Genomic DNA, 17,245 nt, shown 5'->3' with positions numbered 1-17,245 from the left:
TTTCATTTGTTTCCCCGTGGTGTTAAAAAATTTCAATTATGGTTTCTGTGTCCTATTTTGAAACAATCGCATTATATTACATTTTGAAAGTCAGCGTCAAGTTTCTTTTTTGGAAGAGTATATATATAATCTGCAGCGGCATGCAACAACCCAAACTTGATACCTGGGAATATATATAGTTTGTATTCAGAAGTTGCCAATCTAGTCGCTTATGAAGCGTACGTAAATAACTGGTTGTTGTGGGCGCAGCATGGGTGCGCAATGCAAGACCCACATTAGACTTCTACTTCCGGTTTGATGCTGCTGGCTATTTTCTAACTCTGCTACCATTCAGCACGCTGCTGCATTAACCCATGGACGTGACAGTCGTTGGAAGTTGCATGACTGATTTAGTCAGGTATGGTGATTTACCAGCTAAAACTCAATACAGCGAGCACCGTGCATATCTATATATACACGCATCGATAGTACAACAGTTATTCCGACATGACAGTTATCGCGCGGACCTCGCAGCAAAAACACAATGTTGAGTGGGCGTGGCTGAAAGTGATGGCTTGGTTCAACCCTCAAATAATTATTTTTTACTTAAACTACTTTTACTGGTCAATTTAATAATTATGTGTATATTTGTAAAAAAAAAATCACTTGAGCCCCCTAATGGTTCACACATCACATACGATATAGTAAATTAACATGTTCAAAAATGTGCTCAAAACACATTTGAGGATATGTGACAATGGAGATTGAGCTTAATTTTTTGTATGCATTTATACAAATTTAGGGGAAAGGCTTAACTTTGTGCAAACTTTTTTTTGTTTCAAACTTCTTATTTTCTTTAGTTCTGAAATATTTGCATTGCATGCAGTGCAATACTGTAAAACCTAAAGAATTAAGACATTTTCTCATTTTCTTCAGTCCTAGTATCAGTGAACTACAAGTTACAAAGCTAGCTATGATTATGTGAAACTGAATTGGAACAGCAATTGTTTTAGGCCTGGGACAGAAGTTGGACCTGTAGAAATATGTGCAGAGGTGTCATATTTTGATGGAATACTGAACTGTATCTGTTGGATCCAAACAAATCTGATGTGCCGTCAGTCATAGGACTGACTAACACTGAAAGCAATTTTGTGTTTATAATGTTATAACTGAACTACAGTAGTATGAAGGATATCTGGTGTTATACTTTTGTGTTCACTGTGCAACTGTCCTGTATGGAAAGTCCTTTAGCGACACATCTCAAGTCAGACTATCACAATATGAAACCAAGAATCTCATACTAAAAGTCAAATTGTCAGAGATAGGGTGTTATTATATTTACAAAATGCTCATTTCTTCCCAGTTTATGACAGATCATATTGCTTACAGTGAAGAAAAGTAGTGCCGCAATGTTTCATAAAATAAGACATCACTGAATTAAAATCTTGTTGCATGCCATCATAACACTGATGTTATCCATGGAATGTTGATGCATGTTCGAGACGGAGGGAAATACGTAATAATGCATGTTTCTATAGATTTGCTAATAAATGTGCACACTGATGTAGTGATGTAATGATGTTTTTTTTTATAGGTGAATGTTTTATCCATATGTTGTCAACATTCTTTATAAAGGTAAATAGTATTAATTATACTTTTTGCAAAACTGTTAACACAGTGAGTGTTGACTCTATAGCTCTAAAGTAAAGTGGGAATCTGCAAGAAAATGCACTCTGATCCCTGTCTTTCTTTACTTGGACAGTTAGGTAATTCTAAATATTTTTCTAATTAATCTATCTTATAAAAAGTTAAATACTCTCAATACCTACCAGTGAACATACTTAAGGTTGGAATGTGTGTTGTAGAAATTTATTGAAATGTCTTATCAATGTATACATTCACTTCAATAATCCGATTACAACACTAACTCTCATTACATACCTGAGTGAGTGAGTGAGCGAGTTGGGATTAACGCCGCTTTTAACATTATTCAAGTTATATCACAGCGTGTCAGCTTAATGTGGGAGGAAAGCCCTAAGTGATGCAGGTCTAAGACGTATACCACTTCAGTGAAACCAACAAGCACGGGTATGGTGCTGACAAACCTAGAAACATAATCAGGGCGAACCCGATTGGAACCCACAATCATAGGTTTCTGGCGTGCCCAAGGGTCGCAACTCTGCACAGCGAATCGCGGTGCCTTAGACTACTGGGCCACCCGTGCCCCCCCTTTACATCCCTGAGAGTGATGGGGGAACCCAGTGGTGAAGGTATTTGCTTGTCACGACTGAAGGTCTAGGTTCGATCCCACATGAGGGAAATGATAGAAACCTATTCTTGGCGTCCCCAGTTATTATTGCTAAATTCAACACATAACCCACATAACTGGAATAGCGGATGCCACTATTTGGGAGAGTAGGGTGCATCTTGTGATTTGTCAATTTGTGTTTTATTTTATTGAAACATGCCAATAAATGAGAAAATTATGGTGTTGTAATGCCCTTGCACTTAGAACACTTGCTCGGCTTTACAACTTCCTAATGCCCACCTGTGCAACCCTGTCCATGCTTCTGGATCCACGTATGGGTGGGGTTTCTGTGCCAACAGCTACTCTTTACATCTTTCACAGATGTTTTAGTGAATGTTTGTGTAACTCTCTTCAGTTTTAATTGTGAAAGACCGTCACTACTTTGTGATATTTCTTTACAGCTATGCTCCAAGACAACCCAAACCAGGGGAGACTATCCATGGCACCAAATTTCAGATTGGCTTTGGTGGCAAGGGAGCTAACCAGTGTGTGATGGCCGCCAAGCTGGGAGCCAAGACAGCCATGGTTGCAAAGGTACTTCAAGTTGTACTATGTGAACAAAACACTTATGAACTTGATGAAACATAGTAAAGGTTTTACGCTTTTCTGATGTTAGACAAAAACACCGAATAGTTGATCTACCAAACATAAGACATGTTTCTGACATTACAACAAAATGATTCACTAGGCAAATCACTTCCTTCTCCAACATAAAATGAGACAATATATTTTAGGAAGTCAGGGTCGACTGGAGTCCAGTCACAAATTAAAGAAAGGGAAAATGGTTCTTATTTGATAAGATATTGTTTGTTTGTTGTTTGCACTCAGCAATATTACAGCTATATGACGGCGGTCTGTAAATAATCAAGTCTGGACCAGACAATCCAGTGATGACATCGATCATCGCAATTGGGATATGATGACATGCATCAAGCAAGTCAGCGAGCCTGACCACCGGATGTTAGTCGCCTCTTGCGACAAGCATGGTCGACTTTTACGTCTAATTTGACAAGAAGCTTATTCTATTATACATGATTAAGTACTCAAATGAACCACTTAATTAACTGATTCGGGTAAGTTTTTCTTTTAGATGAAATCCTTATAATCAATGCACATTTATCAATAAATCACCATTTGGGACCTTAAAAGAAAAACAAGACAGGTGACGCCCTAATTTGATTCAGCTGGGAAAAGAAAGTGATGGGGATGGAAGGTAAAGATTGGGCAGGGCGTTTAGTTTGAGACATATAATGGTACATATGCAAGTACAACCAATTTATTCCTCTCTTAGGATAACACTGTTTTCCTTTCTGAAGACTGTTTTGTAAGTAGACAAAATGAGTGAAAGTTGTATGAATATTACCAAGTTTGGACCAGACAAATCAGTGACGGTAGAGATTCTGGGCAAGATAACAGGTTCCTGGGAACCAACGCTTGTTTTTAGGGTCAACTATATGTATCTGGTGGTCAGACTCACTGACTTGCTTAATTGCATGTCATCGTATCCCAGTTGCATGGATTAATGAAGTCAGTCACTGGGTTGCCTGGTTCAAACTCGATTATTTACAGACAGCCGTCATACAGCTGGAATATAGGCGAGTGCAAACAAACAGTGTGACTGAAACTGTGGGCAATGATCTATACAAACAGCCAAGCCACAGTCTGACAACCAGTCACCATTTTGGTCAGGATCTCTTCTACATGTAAATAATGCATGGTTTGCTGATGTGTATCAGTTGGGTGAAAACATAATGTGTTTACAGTGAATTTAGAATTGACTGTGCAGTGTGAGATTTCAAATGCAACATTTGAAAATGATGATTGTTTTCTGTCTTTAATTCTCAGGTTGGAGATGATAGCTTTGGAAAAAATTATATTCAGAATTTTAAAGACAACAACATTGATATCGGTGAGTTTTATGTTGGGTCAGACAATATTCTTAGTTCAGTAGGAACTGCTCACTTCAATTCAACTACATAGTAAAGTTACTTGTTATTTCCACACTCTTTCAAAATCACCCAGTATTTATTGTTTGTTTTATTGACAAGTAATCCTAAAGGTCAATTTCAATGTCCACGGAGATTCCGGGTAGAATAGGTTTTCAGCAACCCATGCTTGCCGTAAAAGGCGACTATGCTTGTCGTAAAAGGCGACTGGCGGGATCGGGTGGTCAGGTTCGCTGACTTGGTTGATGCTTGTCATCGTTCCCAATTGCTTGGATCGATGCTCATGATGTCAATCACTGGATTGTCTGGTCCAGACTCGATTATTTACAGACCGCTGTCATATAGCTGGAATATTGCTGAGTGTGGCGTTAAACAACAAACAAAAGAAAAACAAACTAGTTGACATTTCTGTACAGAGGGCAGTCACGGAAAGATGATTAATATTTAAAACGTTTTTTGCTGAGGAAAACTGTATCTGTAAATGGCAAAATATTAAAATCTTTCCCGTACAACAATCATTGTATGAAAGTGTTGTAAAACCTGACTGACTGACTCTTCCCTTCCCAGGCCATGTCGGAGTGACTGCAGAAGCATCAACAGGAGTAGCACCTATCACAGTCAGCGATGATGGTTCGTGAATACATCCCCAGATTGCTGTTATGAGGGACATTGCCCTGCTAATGTTTGTATGCAAAAACCCGGGTTAGAATACCAGTGTCTCCCAAGCACTCAATTTGCTGGTTCAAGGCTGGTGGGCTGATTGCGTGTCATCGTAGCCAGATGACATGGATCTTTGCTCATGTTTTCAGTGACTGGTTGGGATGTAATTATATACAGGCTACTGCGATGTTGAATGAATATTGCTGTCACAAGTCACATACCCCAACCAATATAATTAGCACCCTCCCAGCCCCTTAATAAACATCCCCCCATGACTTGTCCAGCCATTAAGATATGAGCACTCTCCCCTTCTTATCCATACATCCATACAAGTCAGAGATGTACTTTTGAATTGTTGAATGGAATATGAAACGTAAGGGTTTGTGTCATGTAGGGCTGGGCTGGGTGATTCGGGTACCTGGCTTGGGTGGGTCCTGAGTAGGACACCAGTACCAACATGACTACCTGGACCCAAAGTTAGTCACATGATGTATTGTTTAGTGACAAAAGCATTAAAACTCCTTAGTAACTGTACAAGTTGCTAACATTCCCATTTCTTTCCAGCTATGCGCACATTTCTTTTTTATATGTTTGAGTAAAGATAAATAGTAGTCAACTGCAGTGTATGCATGAACAGAATGTTATATACATGTGTCTAAAGTGGTGAGCATCTATGACCTGCATCACTTTTGGGTTTTTCTCCCACATTAAACTGACTGTGACATAACTGAAATACTGTCTAATGCCCCCATTTCACTACGACCATGAATATCCCGAATCAACCCGAATAGGAAAGTTTTCATGTTCGTAGATAAATCTCAATAATTTCTTGAAGTTCTTAAATGAATCTTATTTGATTGCCAAACTTTCGTACAGTTCAGGGGAGTTCGTTGAATCGGCGAGAAATTTTTGTTTGTCAAAAACTTTCGTGAAAGGGACCCCAAATTGCAATTTCGTGGCTGTATTGTAATCCATTTGTAATTAATTTTTATGTTCCGTAACAGCTTCGTAATCGATTCTGTGGCTCCCAAAATTTCTTATCCTCAACCTGACAACATCCCAAAACAGTCATAAATGTCCCAAGTCGACTACGAATCATGTAAGAATTTAGTAAGAACAACATTCGGCATATTCGGCATAGGTGATTCTTACAATTCGTGCATTATCCGTACATCTTGTAATTCATACATGTTACTTAACCTATTCCCGGCATCCTTCATATTTTTCAAACTGATTAGCCACGAAAATTTGCATTATTGGCCATATCATCAAGAATTTCGAAAGTTTCTGATTCAGGATGATTCAGGATGTTTGTGGTCATAGTGCAAGGGGGGCATTAATCGGCAACTACCTCCATAGAATATTAATTTTAAAGGGGTACTTGGCTCGAGCAGTTTGGCACTCCCAGCTTGATTCAAGTCATTCAAACACCACATCCAACTCTATCTTTGTTATCGGTATGCTTATCAGTCCAGTATGTAAAGATGACCCTTAGGTCACTGAGACAGTGTCACAATGTCACACAGGGCACTATGACAAGGTCTAGACTGGAAATGGGCTCCAGGAGCACAGTGCCCCTTTAACAGAATACACTACTGATGCTGCCAGTGCTGTTTCAACATGTTAAATGTCCCTCAGGTCAAAACTCCATAGTGATAGTTGCCGGTGCGAACATGTTGTTGAGTGACAGAGACGTTGCGGCGGCGGAGCATCTGATCATGACAAGCAAGGTGATTCTGTGTCAACTGGAGATCCCAGTCCAGTCAACTCTCACTGCTCTGCACATCGCCAGGAAACGTGGAGGTAGGCACCATATTGTCTCCCCATGGGGATTCCAGGAGAGAGTGAAGATCCAGGGTAGAATAGCTCTTCAGCAACCCATGCTTGCCGTAAAAGTTGACTATGCTTGTCGTAAGAGGCAACTAATGGGATCGGGTGGTCAGGCTCGCTGACTTGGTTGATGCATGTCATCGATCCCAATGACGTGGATCGATACTCATGATATCAATATCACTGGATCGTCTGGTCCAGACTCGATTATTGTACCCAATAATTATGGTACCCAAAGCTTGGCTTCTTGTCTTCTCCTGGTTCTTCGTCCCTTGGTAATTCCATAGGATTATTTTGAATCTTGTCCCATTTTTACAGGTAATTCAAATTGATGATGATGATGATGAAATTACTGTTTCATTCTACCAGGTATCCATTGGCTGCTGGGATGACATTTGACCTTTTTTTTGTCAACAGTTAAAAGCATCTTCAATCCCGCCCCTGCTCAGGAGAGCCTTCCGACAGAGCTGTACTCAGACTGTGACATCTTCTGTGCCAATGAAACTGAGGTAAAAAAATGACATACAAGTTCTTTCTATTTTCTATCTTCATGGCCTTCAAAGCAAAAAGGTCCAATACATCATGCCTAATATTAGAGGTGACTACATTGGGGATTGGTTCAACAGTGACCCCTGGTTTGTCTGTAAATTGGGCATCGGCTCAACAGTGACCCCTGGATTGTCTGTGAATTGGGCATCAGCTCAACAGTGACCCCTGGATTGTCTGTAAATGACTTCGACTCAACAGTGACCCCTGGATTGTCTGTAAATTGGGCATCGGCTCATCAGTGACCCCTGGTTTGTCTATAAATTGGGCATCAGCTCAACAGTGACCCCTGGATTGTCTGTAAATTGGGCATCGGCTCAACAGTGACCTCTGGTTTCTCTGTAAATTGGGCATTGGCTCAACAGTGACCCCTGGTTTGTCTGTAAATTAGGCATTGGCTCAACAGTGACCCCTGGATTGTCTGTAAATGGCATCGGCTCAACAGTGACCCCTGGTTTGTCTGTAAATTGGGCATCAGCTCAACAGTAACCCCTGGTTTGACCGTAAATTGGGCATCGGCTCAACAGTGACCCCTGGATTGTCTGTAAATGGCATCAGCTCAACAGTGACCCCTGGTTTGTCTGTAAATTGGGCATCAGCTCAACAGTGACCCCTGGTTTGTCTGTAAAATGGGCATCAGCTCAACAGTAACCCCTGGTTTGACCGTAAATTGGGCATCGGCTCAACAGTGACCCCTGGATTGTCTGTAAATTGGGCATCAGCTCAACAGTGACCCCTGTTTTGTCTGTAAATTGGGCATCAGCTCAACAGTGACCCCTGGTTTGTCTGTAAAATGGGCATCGGCTCATCAGTGACCCCTGGTTTGTCTATAAATTGGGCATCAGCTCAACAGTGACCCCTGGATTGTCTGTAAATTGGGCATCGGCTCAACAGTGACCTCTGGTTTGTCTGTAAATTGGGCATTGGCTCAACAGTGACCCCTGGTTTGTCTGTAAATTAGGCATTGGCTCAACAGTGACCCCTGGATTGTCTGTAAATGGCATCGGCTCAACAGTGACCCCTGGATTGTCTGTAAATTGGGCATCAGCTCAACAGTGACCCCTGGTTTGTCTGTAAATTGGGCATCAGCTCAACAGTGACCCCTGGTTTGACCGTAAATTGGGCATCGGCTCAACAGTGACCCCTGGATTGTCTGTAAATTGGGCATCAGCTCAACTGTGACCCCTGGTTTGTCTGTAAATTGGGCATCGGCTCAACAGTGACCCCTGTTTTGTCTGTAAATTGGGCATCAGCTCAACAGTGACCCCTGGTTTGTCTGTAAAATGGGCATCGGCTCAACAGTGACCCCTGGTTTGTCTGTAAATTGGGCATCGGCTCAACAGTGACCCCTGGATTGTCTGTAAATTGGGCATCAGCTCAACATTGACCCCTGGTTTGTCTGTAAATTGGGTATCAGCTCAACATTGACCCCTGGTTTGTCTGTAAATTGGGCATCAGCTCAACAGTGACCCCTGGATTGTCTGTAAATGACTTCGACTCAACAGTGACCCCTGGATTGTCTGTAAATGGCATCGGCTCAACAGTGACCCCTGGTTTGTCTATAAATTGGGCATCGGCTCAACATTGACCCCTGGTTTGTCTGTAAATTGGGCATCGGCTCAACTGTAAATTGGGCATAAGCTCAACAGTGACCCCTGGTTTGTCTGTAAATTGGGCATCGGCTCAACAGTGACCCCTGGTTTGTCTATAAATTGGGCATCAGCTCAACATTGACCGCTGGATTGTCTGTAAATTGGGCATCAGCTCAACAGTGACCCCTGGATTGTCTGTAAATGACTTCGACTCAACAGTGACCCCTGGTTTGTCTATAAATTGGGCATCAGCTCAACAGTGACCCCTGGATTGTCTGTAAATTGGCATCGGCTCAACAGTGACCTCTGGTTTGTCTGTAAATTGGGCATTGGCTCAACAGTGACCCCTGGTTTGTCTGTAAATTAGGCATTGGCTCAACAGTGACCCCTGGATTGTCTGTAAATGGCATCGGCTCAACAGTGACCCCTGGATTGTCTGTAAATTGGGCATCAGCTCAACAGTGACCCCTGGTTTGTCTGTAAATTGGGCATCAGCTCAACAGTGACCCCTGGTTTGACCGTAAATTGGGCATCGGCTCAACAGTGACCCCTGGATTGTCTGTAAATTGGGCATCAGCTCAACTGTGACCCCTGGTTTGTCTGTAAATTGGGCATCGGCTCAACAGTGACCCCTGTTTTGTCTGTAAATTGGGCATCAGCTCAACAGTGACCCCTGGTTTGTCTGTAAAATGGGCATCGGCTCAACAGTGACCCCTGGTTTGTCTGTAAATTGGGCATCGGCTCAACAGTGACCCCTGGATTGTCTGTAAATTGGGCATCAGCTCAACATTGACCCCTGGTTTGTCTGTAAATTGGGTATCAGCTCAACATTGACCCCTGGTTTGTCTGTAAATTGGGCATCAGCTCAACAGTGACCCCTGGATTGTCTGTAAATGACTTCGACTCAACAGTGACCCCTGGATTGTCTGTAAATGGCATCGGCTCAACAGTGACCCCTGGTTTGTCTATAAATTGGGCATCGGCTCAACATTGACCCCTGGTTTGTCTGTAAATTGGGCATCGGCTCAACTGTAAATTGGGCATAAGCTCAACAGTGACCCCTGGTTTGTCTGTAAATTGGGCATCGGCTCAACAGTGACCCCTGGTTTGTCTATAAATTGGGCATCAGCTCAACATTGACCCCTGGATTGTCTGTAAATTGGGCATCAGCTCAACAGTGACCCCTGGATTGTCTGTAAATGACTTCGACTCAACAGTGACCCCTGGTTTGTCTATAAATTGGGCATCAGCTCAACAGTGACCCCTGGATTGTCTGTAAATTGGGCATCGGCTCAACAGTGACCCCTGGTTTGTCTGTAAATTGGGCATTGGCTCAACAGTGACCCCTGGTTTGTCTGTAAATTAGGCATTGGCTCAACAGTGACCCCTGGATTGTCTGTAAATGGCATCAGCTCAACAGTGACCCCTGGATTGTCTGTAAATTGGGCATCAGCTCAACAGTGACCCCTGGTTTGTCTGTAAATTGGGCATCACCTCAACAGTGACCCCTGGTTTGACCGTAAATTGGGCATCGGCTCAACAGTGACCCCTGGATTGTCTGTAAATTGGGCATCAGCTCAACAGTGACCCCTGGTTTGTCTGTAAATTGGGCATTGGCTCAACAGTGACCCCTGTTTTGTCTGTAAATTGGGCATCAGCTCAACAGTGACCCCTGGTTTGTCTGTAAAATGGGCATCGGCTCAACAGTGACCCCTGGTTTGTCTGTAAATTGGGCATCGGCTCAACAGTGACCCCTGGATTGTCTGTAAATTGGGCATCAGCTCAACATTGACCCCTGGTTTGTCTGTAAATTGGGCATCAGCTCAACATTGACCCCTGGTTTGTCTGTAAATTGGGCATCAGCTCAACAGTGACCCCTGGATTGTCTGTAAATGACTTCGACTCAACAGTGACCCCTGGATTGTCTGTAAATTGGGCATCGGCTCAACAGTGACCCCTGGTTTGTCTGTAAATTGGGCATTGGCTCAACAGTGACCCCTGGTTTGTCTGTAATTTAGGCATTGGCTCAACAGTGACCCCTGGATTGTCTGTAAATTGGGCATCAGCTCAACAGTGACCCCTGGATTGTCTGTAAATTGGGCATCAGCTCAACAGTGACCCCTGGTTTGTCTGTAAATTGGGCATCAGCTCAACAGTGACCCCTGGTTTGACCGTAAATTGGGCATCGGCTCAACAGTGACCCCTGGATTGTCTGTAAATTGGGCATCAGCTCAACAGTGACCCCTGGTTTGTCTGTAAATTGGGCATTGGCTCAACAGTGACCCCTGTTTTGTCTGTAAATTGGGCATCAGCTCAACAGTGACCCCTGGTTTGTCTGTAAAATGGGCATCGGCTCAACAGTGACCCCTGGATTGTCTGTAAATGACTTCGACTCAACAGTGACCCCTGGTTTGTCTATAAATTGGGCATCAGCTCAACAGTGACCCCTGGATTGTCTGTAAATTGGGCATCGGCTCAACAGTGACCCCTGGTTTGTCTGTAAATTGGGCATTGGCTCAACAGTGACCCCTGGTTTGTCTGTAAATTAGGCATTGGCTCAACAGTGACCCCTGGATTGTCTGTAAATTGGGCATCAGCTCAACAGTGACCCCTGGATTGTCTGTAAATTGGGCATCGGCTCAACAGTGACCCCTGGATTGTCTGTAAATTGGGCATCGGCTCAACAGTGACCCCTGGTTTGTCTGTAAATTGGGCATCAGCTCAACAGTGACCCCTGGTTTGTCTTTAAATTGGGCATCAGCTCAACAGTGACCCCTGGTTTGTCTGTAAATTGGGCATCGGCTCAACATTGACCCCTGGTTTGTCTGTAAATTGGGCATTGGCTCAACAGTGACCCCTGGTTTGTCTGTAAATTGGGCATTGGCTCAACAGTGACCCCTGATTTGTCTGTAAATTGGGCATTGGCTCAACAGTGACCCCTGGTTTGTCTGTAAATTGGGCATTGGCTCAACAGTGACCCCTGGTTTGTCTGTAAATTAGGCATTGGCTCAACAGTGACCCCTGGATTGTCTGTAAATTGGGCATCAGCTCAACAGTGACCCCTGGATTGTCTGTAAATTGGGCATCAGCTCAACAGTGACCCCTGGTTTGTCTGTAAATTGGGCATCACCTCAACAGTGACCCCTGGTTTGACCGTAAATTGGGCATCGGCTCAACAGTGACCCCTGGATTGTCTGTAAATTGGGCATCAGCTCAACAGTGACCCCTGGTTTGTCTGTAAAATGGGCATCGGCTCAACAGTGACCCCTGGATTGTCTGTAAATTGGGCATCGGCTCAACAGTGACCCCTGGATTGTCTGTGAATTGGGCATCAGCTCAACATTGACCCCTGGTTTGTCTGTAAATTGGGCATCAGCTCAACAGTGACCCCTGGATTGTCTGTAAATGACTTCGACTCAACAGTGACCCCTGGTTTGTCTATAAATTGGGCATCAGCTCAACAGTGACCCCTGGATTGTCTGTAAATTGGGCATCGGCTCAACAGTGACCCCTGGTTTGTCTGTAAATTGGGCATTGGCTCAACAGTGACCCCTGGTTTGTCTGTAAATTAGGCATTGGCTCAACAGTGACCCCTGGATTGTCTGTAAATTGGGCATCAGCTCAACAGTGACCCCTGGATTGTCTGTAAATTGGGCATCAGCTCAACAGTGACCCCTGGTTTGTCTGTAAATTGGGCATCAGCTCAACAGTGACCCCTGGTTTGACTGTAAATTGGGCATCGGCTCAACAGTGACCCCTGGATTGTCTGTAAATTGGGCATCAGCTCAACAGTGACCCCTGGTTTGTCTGTAAATTGGGCATCGGCTCAACAGTGACCCCTGTTTTGTCTGTAAATTGGGCATCAGCTCAACAGTGACCCCTGGTTTGTCTGTAAAATGGGCATCGGCTCAACAGTGACCCCTGGTTTGTCTGTAAATTGGGCATCGGCTCAACAGTGACCCCTGGATTGTCTGTAAATTGGGCATCAGCTCAACATTGACCCCTGGTTTGTCTGTAAATTGGGCATCAGCTCAACATTGACCCCTGGTTTGTCTGTAAATTGGGCATCAGCTCAACAGTGACCCCTGGATTGTCTGTAAATGACTTCGACTCAACAGTGACCCCTGGATTGTCTGTAAATTGGGCATCGGCTCAACAGTGACCCCTGGTTTGTCTATAAATTGGGCATCGGCTCAACATTGACCCCTGGTTTGTCTGTAAATTGGGCATCGGCTCAACTGTAAATTGGGCATAAGCTCAACAGTGACCCCTGGTTTGTCTGTAAATTGGGCATCGGCTCAACATTGACCCCTGGTTTGTCTATAAATTGGGCATCAGCTCAACAGTGACCCCTGGATTGTCTGTAAATGGCATCAGCTCAACAGTGACCCCTGGATTGTCTGTAAATGACTTCGACTCAACAGTGACCCCTGGTTTGTCTATAAATTGGGCATCAGCTCAACAGTGACCCCTGGATTGTCTGTAAATTGGGCATCGGCTCAACAGTGACCCCTGGTTTGTCTGTAAATTGGGCATTGGCTCAACAGTGACCCCTGGTTTGTCTGTAAATTAGGCATTGGCTCAACAGTGACCCCTGGATTGTCTGTAAATTGGGCATCAGCTCAACAGTGACCCCTGGATTGTCTGTAAATTGGGCATCGGCTCAACAGTGACCCCTGGATTGTCTGTAAATTGGGCATCGGCTCAACAGTGACCCCTGGTTTGTCTGTAAATTGGGCATCAGCTCAACAGTGACCCCTGGTTTGTCTTTAAATTGGGCATCAGCTCAACAGTGACCCCTGGTTTGTCTGTAAATTGGGCATCGGCTCAACATTGACCCCTGGTTTGTCTGTAAATTGGGCATTGGCTCAACAGTGACCCCTGGTTTGTCTGTAAATTGGGCATTGGCTCAACAGTGACCCCTGATTTGTCTGTAAATTGGGCATTGGCTCAACAGTGACCCCTGATTTGTCTGTTTGTGAGGCTAGATCAAATTGTACACTGCTGAGATTCAGCGTACATCTGTCAATCCATCAGTCTGTGTAAATATTTACATTTCCAACATCACTTCAGACACCATACATAGGCCTATATAGAGTGGAAACTGGAGGTTTAAGTGTTGATGGCTTTTATAAGGCTGAATACTAAACAGGGCTGCTGGTGCATGTTGCACGTCACCTTGGTTGGTGGCAGTGCAGTTTTGAGAACACAATGCCAGCAGTGATGACTTATCAAAGAAGTTGTGTCTGATTTGCTAACCTTGGCAGTAGTTTCGGCATTTATCATTGTGAAATTTGACTTTTAGGATATTGTTTCTTTTTGTTTGTTTCTTTGTTGTTTAACCCAACAAACATCAATATTCCAGCTATATGGCGGCAGTCGGTACATAATCAAGTCTGGACTAGATAATGCAATGATTGAAATCATGAGCATCGATCTACGCAATTGGAATACTTTAGGTGAACAAATAGTTTGGCCTATATGATTTACTCCTATGGAAATCTGGGTTAGTGCAGGTCCCAATTTTTCTGTTGTTTTTGGTAAGTGGTGAATCAGTTTGATTAATATTTTCTGTTTGGTTGCCAAGTTGGGAAATATTCATTCTGCTGTTTTCAGTTACTGGCCCAGAATTATGTACAGTCTGCCATGATAGAGCTGGTTTACAGCTGACGCAGCGTTAAACAACATTCACTCATTTCTGTTCTAATTTTGCAAATTTTCCAGAACAATACAGGTGAGCTACTGAGACTTGTTGCTTCTTTTCAGCTTATCTTGGATAAAGAGTCTTGAATGTCCATGTCCAAAACCATAAGCCTGTCATAACCAAGAAAAGACATTCTTCTTCAATTGTTCAATATCCAAAATACCATATTTCATTTTTGCTTACAGGCAGAGATTCTCACTGGCCAGAAAGCGTCCAGGATAGAGGAAGCCAAGGCAGCAGCGCTTGCTCTGCTAGACAAGGGATGTAACTCTGTTGTCCTTACGCTAGGGGAGCTGGGTTCCGTTTATGTATCACAGACAGAGCGAGACCCTCACGTTGTACCCTGCCCTAAAGTGACTCCTGTGGACACAACAGTGAGTACATCCGGCAATTCCTTGTTTCCATGACAACACAGATCCTGAACAACAGAACTGCTTTCCTGGGAAATTAAATATTGTTTTTCAAATCAGGTTAATTACCAGTATATGTGATAATGATGATGTTTAAGACTGCACTCAGCAATATTCAAGCCATAGGACAGCGGTCTGTACATAATGGAGTCTGGACCAGACAAGCCAGTGAATAACATCATGAGCATGTCCCCACACTAGTGATACAATGCCAAGCAATCAACCAAGACACCAAGGCCCACTTACACAAAACGATGTTTGCACTAAGATGATAGTAACTCCCATACTTTAACATAGGCTTACAATAGTTGTAGCGCTAAGATCGCTTTGTGCAAGTGGGCCCAAGTGTGGCCACCTATTCCATATACACATTGGTTGCTGATGACCTACCGTATTCGACGTAATAAGCGCCCCGCTCTAATAAGCGCCCACGGCGATATTTGCAAATATATTGGCTAGTGAACAATCCCAATTAGCACCCCTTCCGATTGTTCAATGTACAAAAGACTTATTTATTCGCGTATAATACGCACTCGTGTGTTATATGCACCCTTAATTATGGGCATCAAATTCTAGAAAAATATATCTGTCGTATAAACATTTCAGGCTGTCAGCATAAACCACAAAATTTATCTTTCAACTCTGTTTTTTCACCAAAATAATATTCTAATAAGAGCCCCCTATTTCTAATTTTGAGAGCGCCCTAGGCGCTTATTACGTCGAATACGGTATATTCTTTCCAGGAATCACCAGAGATAATGATGATTATTATGGTTATGATGATGTTGATGATAATAACACTAGTAACAAAATCAAGTTCTGAGGACACATTGTACTGAAACTCCCCTGTTATTTCAGGGAGCAGGGGATGCCTTCCTTGGAGCCTTGGCCTTCTACCTTGCCTTGTACCCCAACATGACCATCACTGAGGCCCTGACTCGCTCCAGTCGTCTGGCAGCCATCAGTGTACAAGCTATGGGCACACAAACCAGCTTCCCCAACAGGAAGGAGCTGCCATCAGAGCTGTTCCAGTGATAGTCTTTACTAGAGTCATACAAACTACATTACATTCAGTGATTGGACATATGAAGTTTTGTTTGTTTGTATGTTTGTTGTTTAAACGCCTCACTCAACAATATTCCAGCTATATAGTGACATTCAGTAAATAATCAAATCTGGACCAGATAATCCAGTGATTGACATAATGAGCTACTATCTAATCAATTTGGATACGATGACATGCATCAACCAAGACAGCGAGTCTGACCACCTGATCCAGTTTGTCGCCTCTTACGACAAGCATAGTCACCTCTTACCCAAGAATATCAAATTGGCGATCTCTTAGCGGTATATATGTCATGTGAAAGAATTAGAGATAAGACAGTTGAAGCTAAGATCTGTTTGTGGTACTTGGCGACACTCAGCAGCCCTACCGGTACACTATGAAGTGTGATGTACATGTATGGTCTGCATGCCCACATGCACAATGTTGTTGTGAGTGTTGTTACTTTGAAAGTGAAATTACTCAGGGAAATAATCATCTTCCCGAGGCAAGAAAGTTAACTGACTAAAAACGTCCAGTTTCCACCCTTGCCGAACTAGGCTGGTATTATGGAGACATTTTGGCTGGACTAATAAGTCTATGCATAGCCCAATCAAAATCATGCAACAAAATCGAAATCCGGTTCGTAAACTGTCAAATTGGTCGATTGCAGGATTTGCAAAGCATGTGCACCGCCAACTCGTTGTCAACAGATATGTTCCAAATCTTTTCATGTTTTTAATCAAGGTGCTCACGCATTGCCCCATGTAAGACCCATTTTATCACAACATAGACCTTGATTATCAATCAGATAGTCTTTACTTGGCGCCACTGTTTTGTTTGAAGCAAATGCAAGTGATACGCGAGATGGAATCTGATTGGTCTGAAGGAGAGGCTTAGAAGGGACGTAACTCATAATAGCCACTGGTGGTGCTACGGTCGAGCCCAGGAATTCCAGCCTAGTTCGGCAAGAGTGGAAACTGGACTTTTAAAGTCAGTTAACTCTCTTGCCTCGGGAAGATGGGAAGTAATATGATCTCAGGTAAATTATTCTTTATAAAGTTTTTAATCCACCAAAACAGGCCAAATAAAAATTCATTTTATAAATTTCTTTTTAATTTTGTGATTGTGAAGATGAAGATGAATCGATCTGTAAACTGAAATCTTGTTACAAAGTATCACCTTGCATACTTGCGGTGGACATGTGGTCTATGCTTGACACAATGAT

The 17,245-nt window shown here is 43.2% G+C and overlaps 1 protein-coding gene across 1 annotated transcript; it reads left to right on the top strand.

Annotated features, from left to right (window-relative positions):
- The first annotated feature begins 310 nt into the window (after positions 1–310).
- LOC139442991 (ribokinase-like) lies at positions 311–16,959 on the top strand. The gene is made up of 8 exons (XM_071223918.1): positions 311–397; positions 2,689–2,821; positions 4,133–4,196; positions 4,801–4,863; positions 6,532–6,696; positions 7,141–7,232; positions 14,751–14,939; positions 15,834–16,959. Exons 1-8 carry the CDS (start codon positions 354–356, stop codon positions 16,008–16,010), a joined length of 927 nt encoding a protein of 308 aa, XP_071080019.1. The 5' UTR covers positions 311–353; the 3' UTR covers positions 16,011–16,959.
- Positions 16,960–17,245: the final 286 nt, after the last annotated feature.

This window comes from Haliotis cracherodii, unplaced genomic scaffold, assembly GCF_022045235.1.
Source record: "Haliotis cracherodii isolate W230 unplaced genomic scaffold, xgHalCrac1.p SCAF_5, whole genome shotgun sequence".
Classification (NCBI taxonomy): domain Eukaryota; kingdom Metazoa; phylum Mollusca; class Gastropoda; order Lepetellida; family Haliotidae; genus Haliotis; species Haliotis cracherodii.
Note: the sequence above shows the minus strand (reverse complement) of the source record. Positions and strands in the feature narration are given on the sequence as shown.